Genomic DNA, 10762 nt, shown 5'->3' on the forward strand with positions numbered 1-10762 from the left:
TCATATTTCCAAAATAACCCTGTTTCCCCCAATGTTTTACTCCTTGAGATGAAATATTTTATTGTAAGGACATTAAGCACTTTTTTGTCGATACCCATTGTCTTTCCAATTGTCCCCCCCCAACTGCGTATTCTTGTGTAAATATCGGGGTCAGCCGAATCCCTGGGAAATAATTAAACCATATATATTTTTTATGTTCTTATTGACAATTTCTGCCGTTATTGATTTGCAGCACAGTCCTATTTGGGCATCAGCATAATAGCGCAGTGTTTAACCTGGGGACTTGGTCAATAAAACACGTTACAGGTATATAACAAGATTGTAAACATGGATCATGACTGTCTCGGAGGCACCGCTGACTGAGTCATCTTCTCAAAGGTCTCCTCAGTCACAGAGGAACAGTGTATTATAATACAAGAATGCCTCAATACGAAGGAACATTTCAATATAACGTATTGGAGTAAATGAAAAGACTTGAGGGATTCCAAACATACTGGGGCCTGAAGAGCAGCAGTTGAAGATGGGGACTATAAGGTAAAGCAGGCCCAGGTGGCAACAAGATAATTAAAGAGAACAGTTGAAGGTAGGGAGAGATGGTGATAGGAGATGGTAGGAGTGATGTCTTATATCAGTTTGTAAACATCTGCAAGCCTTCAGTTGTGTTTGAAACAGAACTTCATAGCTTGGAAGCTCCAGGTCCAACTACAACTTACAGGCAGCAGTTGAGGCAGGATGAATGGGGCAGTAAAACCAGATGAGAGTAGTGAGGACTTAGATCAGTTCCCTACAAATATTATTAAAGGTACAACTTCATAACTTGAAAAGTCATAGTAAAACTACGCTTTCAGACCACAGTTGAAGTAAAAGGAGAGTTGGGGGGTAGAAGTTGTAGTGTGGCAAGATGGAGCCACTGGTGAAGAAGAATTTCATTGGATGAAAGTCTCTTCTCACCAGGTCCAACTTCAGGTTTAAGGTAACAGTTGAAAGCAGGATGAGTGGGAGTTAGAAGTTTAGCTGAGCAAGAGGGAGGAAGTAGAACCAGATGACAGTAGTGATGATTTAGATCAGTTTTTCCCCAGCAGCATCCCTTTAAATATTATTAAAGTTACAACTTCATAGCTTGAAAAGTCTATTCTCACTAGGTAAAACTACAACTTACAGACAGTAGTTGAAGTAAAAGGAGAGTTGCGAGTAGAAGTTGTAGTGTGGCAAGATGGAGTTACTGGTGAAGAAGAATTTCATTGGTTGAAAGTCTCTTTTCACCAGGTCCAACTTCAGGTTTAAGGTAGCAGTTGAAGAAAGAAAGGTTGGGGCAAGATGGAGGTAGTAGAACAAGATATCAGTGATGGTTTCAATTTTTCCTACCTGAAGCTATTCAGTTGTCATGGAAGTACAACTTCATAACGTGTAAGTCTCTTCTTGTCAGGTCATTCTACAACTTAGACCTCTTCCTGGTGATGTCAGTGTTGGCCCTGAACTGACTTATGACTTGGTCATTGACAATAGACTTTTTAGTAGACTTTATCCTCTACATAAAGACTGATAGAGTGTTCTAAAAGAAATGAATGGGAAGAGGCTGGAGCTAGGCATTTTGATAGCAGATTGTCTACCTGGTGTATGTTCTTCCTAGGTGCTTGGTGCTGGTCTCTTCTACACCGAGCACCAGGAGAACATCTGTAGGGAAAGCTAGGGGTGAGCTACTTAGGAGGGTGCTCATCTCTTCTACACCGAGCACCAAGAGTGCTTCTATAGGGAAGGCTAGGGGTGAGATACTAAGGAGGGTGCTGATCTCTTCTGCACCGAGCACCAGGAGTACATCTATAGAGAAGGTTAGGGTGAGCTACTAAGGAGAGTGCTGATCTCTTCTACATCGAGTGCACATCTATGGGGAAGGTTAGGGGTGAGCTACTAAGGAGGGTGCTGATCTCTCCTACACCAAGCACACATCTATAGGGAAGGCTAGGGGGGGGGAGCTACAGTACTAAGGATGGCGCTGATCTCTTCTATACTGAGCACCAGAGTAAAACTATAGGGAAGGCTAGGGATGAGCTACTAAGGAGGGTGCTGATCTCTTCTACACCAAGCACCAGGAGTACATCTATAGGGAAGGCTAGGGATGAGCTACTCTCATGTCTGCAATGACTAATTTGGACACTAGAGGCGCTGATCTATAGGGATGACTAGGGGTGAGTACTAAGGAGCGTGCTGATATTTTCTACACAGAGCTAACATCTATAGCAGGTGTCCAACCTTTTTTACATCTTGAGCCTAATTCACCTACTAAACTCTAGCGAGCGGCACTGATCTCTCTCCTGATTTGGTAGATTCCAGAGAGTCTGTGGGCCTCTCCTTGCTTTGAAACAGGGCCATTTTTTTCCGCAGAGATGGGTTTAGAGGGGATTCAGATTTTCCTTACTTCTCATTATGGGACCCCACAGAACTACAGTACTAAGTAGAATGTGGTGGTTCATCTTTGTTACATTTTGGCAAATTCTAAGCACCTTTCCAATTGGCCTTCATTTTTTCTTTTTTCTATTTTTTTGAATCATTTGCCTTCTGATTCTTTCAAGCTTTCAAATGACCCCATCTAAAAAACAAATGCTCTGTAAGGCTACAAATGTATTGTTATTGCTACTTTTTATTACACATCTTTCTATTCCGGCCTCTCCTATTCATATTCCAGTCTCTTATTCCTATCAGTGCATGGTTGCTAGGGTCATTTGGACCCTAGCAACTAGATGGCTTAAACTGTAAAATGGAGAGCTGCTGCATACAAAAATAAATAAGTCAAAAACCACAAATAATAAAAATTGAAACCCGATTGCAAATTATCTCAGCATATCATTCTCTACGTCATACTAAAAGTTAACTCAAAGGTGAACAACCGCTTTAAGGATTTGCCTACCAAGTACATAGAGAATATGTGCTGACAGGCAAAGGCTCTAACTGCCAAGAATGTGTTTTATATCTAGTGGCCTTTTTTTTTTAAACAAACAACACAAATTTTAGTAAAGTTTGCTTTTTTTTGTTTTGAGCGCTTTTGCACACTAACATATACACTTATATACACACAACTTTCAGAAGTGTACACTATCTTTATCTAAAAACAGTTTATTTGCTGTTTATTGGTATTAGATCAGGTATTTTGGTCATTACCTTGTACTTGATCCAAACTAAAATATGATTCATCCTTATTGGAGGCAAAGCAATCTTATTAGGTTTTATTATTGCTTAAATTACTTTATAGTAGACTTAAGGCATGGATATCCAAACTACAAAAAAAAGACCCCTTATACGGAAAACCCCAGGTCCCAAATATTCAGTATAACAGGTCCCATACATGTACTTTCCAAAAATATATCACTTTCTGTGGTGAAATTACATTTTTGGAGTTTTACTACACATACAATTTACAAATGTCACATGTAGGAGTCTCAAAATGAAAAATGTTCTATGCACATTGGGCATCAAACCCTGGCATTCACATTTAGGATGATTTATCTGGTTACCTAATGACCTGCAGGAGATGAGATGCTGTAAAATGGAGCTTTGAGGTTATTTTTCAGAAAAGGTTTGCTAGGTTGCATTAACTGTTAGTTGAATTTTTTGGCCTTGAAATAAGAAGTATGGAGATTTCTGGAGAGGTGGTTTGAATATTTGGTAGTGTATTGCTGGGAGTTTTTGACGTATACAAGTGAGAAATGTGGCCTGTTCAGAAGACATGGGACATTCAGGATTCTTTGAACATTATGTTCCTGATATATGTGTTTATATTAAAGGAGACATATAGGATAAATGAAAAAACCCTAATTGTGTAGGTAATTATGAGTAATATATGGTGTTGCTTTTACATGGTGCTAAAAATTAATATTATCTTTAAAAATAGCCCCTTTATTGGAGCTCACTATAGATGTTCTCTGGTCCCTGTCTGTGTTTCCAATGAGGGGTGGGCGTGTCCTAATGGTCCCTGCCAGAAGCACAGTAGGAGGGGACAGCCAATCACAGCCCTGCAGTCACACAAGCAAAGACAGACTTCAGTTCCCTATCAGGTCCTGCTAGCTGCTGATTGGTTCCTGTCCTACAGTGCAGTGACCGGGATCAGGAAGTGGAAGAGAAGGGAGGAATTAATAGGGTTTTTCAACATAAAACCCTACTTTGTTTAGCACAATTCTTCTATATCGAAATGAATATAACGCACTGGTACATTCTTATTTTTTACACAAAATATCTCCTTTAAAGCGATACTGACATGTTCCTATAAAAATCATAGGAGCATGTCTGTATCAAAGAGGTGCGGCACGTTAAATATTTAAATCCAAAAGCCTCCTCAAAGCCGGCCCAGCCCCACGAACATTTGTGAAGCCAACCCTCCGACTCTAATGGATCTTCTGTGGTTGTTTCAGTCACGCTGGGCTGGGGGCGGCGCAATCAAATTTTCTTATTAGATTAGATTTTTTTTTTCTAATTACAAATGAAAACAGGACTCCAGCCTATGGAAGCATCACGCCACCCCCAGCCCAGCGTGACTGATACAACCGCAGAAGAACCAGTAGAAGTGTTGAAGGATCTCGGGGAAACTTCAGGGGGCTTTTGGATGTAAATATTTAGCGTGACTCAGCTCTTTGATGCAGACATGTTCCTATGATTTTCATAGGCTACCTTGAAAGGAATAAAATAGCGCAGAGACAATACAGTTTGCATATTTTTTTAAAAGTTTTTATTAAAATTATTACTTGAAGTTATATTTGAAGTATTCAAATTCATCTGTCGTAGGAGGTCCCAGTCCCAGTCTCCTCTGCTCTGGGTTGGGGTAGGACAGAGACGAATCTTCAGGAACAGTAGGAAAGTTGCAAATAATTATTCCCAGGAACAATCTTGCCGAAAAGGCTGTTGGATCTCGTTGGATTAATGGCAGGCAGCATCCATGTCTGAATCATGTCTTCCTCCTCAGAATTAATTGTATAATAATCAGAGTTCCCTTTGCAAATTTCTCCTCGTAGTCTTTCCTGTGACAACTGTCAATTCTGGGATTTTCAGTTCTGGTTCTCACTAACAGGTTTGGGAACATTAGCAGCATTTTTCTCTATGTCCATTGTAGCATCACCCATTGGGAATGAGAAGCCATCTCCTAAACTGCTGAAGATTGGGAGGAACCAGTATTTCTTTTCATTGCCAAACACTTCTCTCAGATTCTTGCTGAAGCCCAAATTATAGGGATTATACTCCTCTGTGTTATCACTGTCCTCCCGATCAGTTATATTCCTTAGAGCCAGTTCGAAATGATCAAGGAAAAGTCGGAATAGCATTATAGCGAAGAACGTGGTCAGGCTGAACAGCACAATGATAGGGACTTTGGATGGGCTGTTGGGCAGCTGATGAGTCCAGAATAGTATGGAGCAATAAAGCGACACTGCGCTAGTGAATATGCACAATAGCACTCCATACATCACAGCGAGGAGGAACAACTTGTAGTTGGAGAATCCCACACAGTTGTTTAGAAATCCGCAGTGATGATCCAGTTTCAGTATACAGACGTTACACACTGGGCAATGGTGGCACCTGTCTGGCTTTATCACATGGCATGTGGTACAGTACCTTACAGCCTTCTTAATATGCAAGTCTTTAGCCATACGAATGAGGATCTCCTGCAGCACTTGTGGCCTCTCATCACTCAGGTACAGCTGCTTGTCAGACTCCGATGGGCGGAATTTTTCAGGAGGGACAACGGGAGGCATCATAACAGTCCGGAGATAGCACCACACGCACAGGAGGAACAAAAGGTGGAAAATCACCAGGAAAGTCACCTTTGCCTCTAATAACTGTACAGTGAATATGCACAGCTCCACCACAAATATATAATAGCAGGTAGCAAGGAGTCCAATCAAAAGTAGAACCACGATCCGGGAGATCTTCCTCATGCAGGAACGCTGATATTCCTCTTCTTCTTTTTCATTAATTGTTATCTTAGTATCTTTCTCTTCATTTGACATAATTATAGTTTTGAAATATCGATAACAAGTAAGAAAAAATGCAAAAAGTGATAAGACTGAGTCTCTGATGTGTCACCACCAGCGCTCGTAGGTCTTATGACAAAGCAAGTGAGTGAGTAACAGCAGTAAACAACTCTCCTCTTTATGACATCACAATGCTCTCTTTATTCTCCTCTGTATGACTCACTATAGTATTATCAGCCAATAGGAAGCCAGGTGCAGTCTTATGACTGAGCAGGTGAGAGATAACATCAGTAAATATCTCTTCTCTGTATGACATCAAAATGTGCTCTGAATTCTCAGCCAATAGGAAGCTACATGCAAAATGATCTGCAGATCAACAACCTTGAAGATGTAAACAATGTAACCATAGCAACCAACTGTAATGCCACTCCCACCATGCCTGCAGTGCAACTCACCTCTCCATATTTAAACCTGTCAACTGTTTTACTGATTCAAAAGTCAATAGTAATTATTATGGCAGAAAAACAGTCCCTATGTTTAAGGAAATATTAAAGTTCAAACAACTCTGCCCAGTGCCCATTATAGAGATTATGGTACAACATGAATTTCTTGGTGCTACAGGATCTATTGAATGAATGGAATCTGTAAACTCCCAAGTTTTAGTGAAATCAGTAAATATTATTTTTATTCAGGGTTGAGAGGAATAAAGATTCACTAAAATAAAGGTGTTTGCTTCAACTCTAATGATTAATATCATTTATCAGAAATATTGGGGCTCCTACAACCCCTAGTCACTGTGTATACAAACAAAGAGACAGCCGGCTACAAAAAAGAAATATTACTGTCACTAGAATATTATTATGTTTTTCTGAGCTGCACTTTACAGAATTAATCTGTGCTGGAGTTGAGTGCAGCGACGTTTCCCAGATACAATGTCATTTTATTTTAATTCAGAAGTCAATAGAAGCAACACATATCTGCTTTCCATGTTGCCCTTTATTCCATCTCAATGATATTTTTTAATTCCATATTTAAAGAAAAAGAAATCCAAAAACCTCACAGGTGATGTAGCAGCACTTGTATTGTGTTGGATTCATCCTCTCACGAGGAACCATCTCTCCCTACTATACCTGCTATCCTACAGTCACACTCCCTTCCCAGAGACTATTATCCACTGTTACTATAGGCACCATCTCTCCCTACTATACCTGCTATCCTACAGTCACACTCCCTTCCCAGAGACTATTATCCCACTGTTACTATAGGCACCATCTCTCCCTACTATACCTGCTATCCCACAGTCACACTCCCTTCCCAGAGACTATTATCCCACTGTTACTATAGGCACCATCTCTCCCTACTATACCTGCTATCCCACAGTCACACTCCCTTCCCAGAGACTATTATCCACTGTTACTATAGGCACCATCTCTCCCTACTATACCTGCTATCCCACAGTCACACTCCCTTCCCAGAGACTATTATCCACTGTTACTATAGGCACCATCTCTCCCTACAATACCTGCTATCCCACAGTCACACTCCCTTCCCAGAGACTATTATCCCACTGTTACTATAGGCACCATCTCTCCCTACTATACCTGCTCTCCCACAGTCACACTCCCTTCCCAGAGACTATTATCCACTGTTACTATAGGCACCATCTCTCCCTACTATACCTGCTATCCCACAGTCACACTCCCTTCCCAGAGACTATTATCCCACTGTTACTATTGGCACCATCTCTCCCTACTATACCTGCTATCCCACAGTCACACTACCTTCCCAGAGACTATTATCCACTGTTACTATAGGCACCATCTCTCCCTACTATACCTGCTATCCCACAGTCACACTCCCTTCCCAGAGACTATTATCCACTGTTACTATAGGCACCATCTCTCCCTACTATACCTGCTATCCCACAGTCACACTCCCTTCCCACTGTCTATTATCCCACTGTTACTATAGGCACCATCTCTGCATATCAGCATTATACAAGAGCTTGTCATCCACTTTCTGGTTATCAACTTTTTCTTATCATGGTGCCAAAAAAAGTGCCACCAACTGTTCCGCTATGAAAAGGCTACGCTCTGAAAAGAAAACTCAAACACAAATAAGGATGGGAAGTGGTTGTAGGAAGATGCTTTGGATCATGGGAATCATTTAAATAACAGAAAGCACCCAAAAAAGTGAAATAGTTCTTTTTCGCAGGCTGCGTGAATGGAGGACTCTGTAATGAAGGAGCGGCCTGTACGAGACGACAAAAATGCTCTCCTTTGGGTTCCTGAATAATCAAAGCATTAAACAAGAAAATATGATTCATTTCCAGGGCGTGCGCAAGGACAGAAGTCATTTTGTGGAGTCATATTGCTGGGCATTTAATATTTGCTTCCCGGGAAAATGTTCACTTTTCTACTTTTTATTATTATTCTTTTGCAAAAAAGGACCTGCTCTCTGAGCTGTTAGTGCAGGGATGAGCTGCCGCTACCGCTGGCTGAGGATGCTGGGAGTTGCAGTCCACAAAGGTTACAGGGGTTGTAAGTGTTACACCTCTCTTTAAAGAGCCCCTGCTGAATAGTCCTTAGTACTGAAGTTTTATAATTCTAGCGCCTTTTATGGCACTATATCTCCCGCTGTTCCTGCTGAAATGTACCGGAGACTTAATGGCAGCATAGGATATAATACTGCATCACTCTATACAGTCTAGGAGCATACGTCTGGGCTGTCCCTGCTGCACAATGAATGGGATAAAATCTTTTATCAGAAAAATTGGGGCCTACACCCTTCAGTCACCATTTATACAAACAAAGAGAGTCAGCTGCCTACAAAAAAGAAATATTACTGTCACTAGAATATTATTACATTTTTCTGTGCCGCACTTTACAGAATTGATCTGTGCTGGAGTTGAGTGCAGCGACGTTTCCCAAATACAATGTTATTTCATTTTAATGCAGACGTCAATAGCAGCAACACATATCTGCTTCCCACGTTGCCCCTTATTCTGTCTGAATGATATTTTTAAATTCCACATTTAAAGAAAAAAAAAAATCCAAAAATCTCACGGATTATTTAGCAGCACCTGTGTTTTGTGTTGGACTCAACCCCTCATGGGGGAACGTTAGTCATTTTGTTCTTTTTTACATGGGAAATCGTTACCTAGAACTGACCCAAAGCTTGCTCACCAACCCCTTGGGTATTTCTCCTAGTGGCCTCAAAGTGGCCTGATTTGGAGGAAAGATTCTGTTGCATAAAAACCGCGTGTACTGCCAAACAAAGCCTCAGTGTAGGTTGACAATCCACATAGGGGCTACCAAATGGCCAATCACAGCCCTTATGTGGCACCCCAAGAATATTTTTCATGCTAGTGTTGCACCCCAACTCCTTTTACATCTGAATGTTGCTCGTGGGTTCAAAAAGTTGGGGATCCCTACCTTAAGCTTTGGTTGTTGGAGACACAAGGATAATGTAGAGCTTCCCAGCCTGCAGATCTATTGAGACTGATGCTACAATACAGGTAATTGGCGGATGCCAGAGGTTAAATGAATGAAAATGTATTTAGCCAGAGTAATGGAAAAATAACAAACATCTTGAGCCTAATTCACCTACTAAACTCTATCGAGTGGCACTGATCTCTCTCCTGATTTGGTAGATTCCAGAGAGTCTGTGGGCCTCTCCTTGCTTTGAAACAGGGCCATTTTTTTCCGCAGAGATGGGTTTAGAGGGGATTCAGATTTTCCTGACTTCTCATTATGGGACCCCACAGAACTACAGTACTAAGTAGAATGTGGTGGTTCATCTTAGTTACATTTTGGCAAATTCTAAGCACCTTTCCAATTGGCCTTCATTTTTTCTTTTTTCTATTTTTTTTAATCATTTGCCTTCTTCTTCCAGCTTTCAAATGACCCCACCCCATCTAAAAAACAAATGCTCTGTAAGGCTACAAATGTATTGTTATTGCTACTTTTTATTACACATCTTTCTATTCCGGCCTCTCCTATTCATATTCCAGTCTCTTATTCCTATCAGTGCATGGTTGCTAGGGTCATTTGGACCCTAGCAACTAGATGGCTTAAACTGTAAAATGGAGAGCTGCTGCATACAAAGATAAATAAGTCAAAAACCACAAATAATAAAAATTGAAACCCGATTGCAAATTATCTCAGAATATCATTCTCTACGTCATACTAAAAGTTAACTCAAACGTGAACAATCCCTTTAAGGATTTGCCTGCCAAGTACATATAGAATATGTGCTGACAGGCAAAGGCTCTAACTGCCAAGAATGTGTTTTTTATCTAGTGGCCTTTTTTTTTTTAAACAAACAACACAAATTTTAGTAAAGTTAGCTTTTTTTTTTTTTTTTTATTTTGAGCGCTTTTGCACACTAACATATACTTATATACACACAACTTTCAGAAGTGTACACTATCTTCACTATCTTGATCTTTAAACGGTTTATTTGCTGTTTATTGGTATTAGATCAGGTATTTTGGTCATTACCGTGTACATGATCCAAACTAAAATATGATTCATCCTTATTGGAGGCAAAGCAATCTTATTAGGTTTTATTATTGCTTAAATTACTTTATAGTAGACTTAAGGCATGGATATCCAAACTACAAAAAAAGACCCCTTATACGGAAAACCCCAGGTCCCAAATATTCAGTATAACATGTCCCATACATGTACTTTCCAAAAATATATCACTTTCTGTGGTGAAATTACATTTTTGGAGTTTTACTCCACATACAATTTACAAAGGTCACATGTAGGAGTCTCAAAATGAAAAATGTTCTATGCACATTG

General features: G+C 40.3%; 2 protein-coding genes across 2 annotated transcripts in view; one reads left to right on the plus strand and one right to left on the minus strand.

Annotated features, from left to right (window-relative positions):
• Window positions 1-10762, plus strand: part of LOC108717206 (kelch-like protein 29) — a 653541-nt gene that overhangs the window by 11141 nt on the left and 631638 nt on the right. The window lies entirely within an intron of this gene.
• Window positions 5034-5990, minus strand: LOC121393948 (palmitoyltransferase ZDHHC20-A-like). Its single transcript, XM_041563804.1, has one exon. It carries the CDS (start codon window positions 5988-5990, stop codon window positions 5034-5036), a length of 957 nt encoding a protein of 318 aa, XP_041419738.1.

This window comes from Xenopus laevis, chromosome 5L (assembly GCF_017654675.1).
Source record: "Xenopus laevis strain J_2021 chromosome 5L, Xenopus_laevis_v10.1, whole genome shotgun sequence".
NCBI classification, from domain to species: domain Eukaryota; kingdom Metazoa; phylum Chordata; class Amphibia; order Anura; family Pipidae; genus Xenopus; species Xenopus laevis.

Bases quoted from the DNA above. Each gene is read 5' to 3' on its own strand.
- LOC121393948 (XM_041563804.1), bottom strand. From the start codon at position 5,990: ATGTCAAATGAAGAGAAAGATACTAAGATAACAATTAATGAAAAAGAA.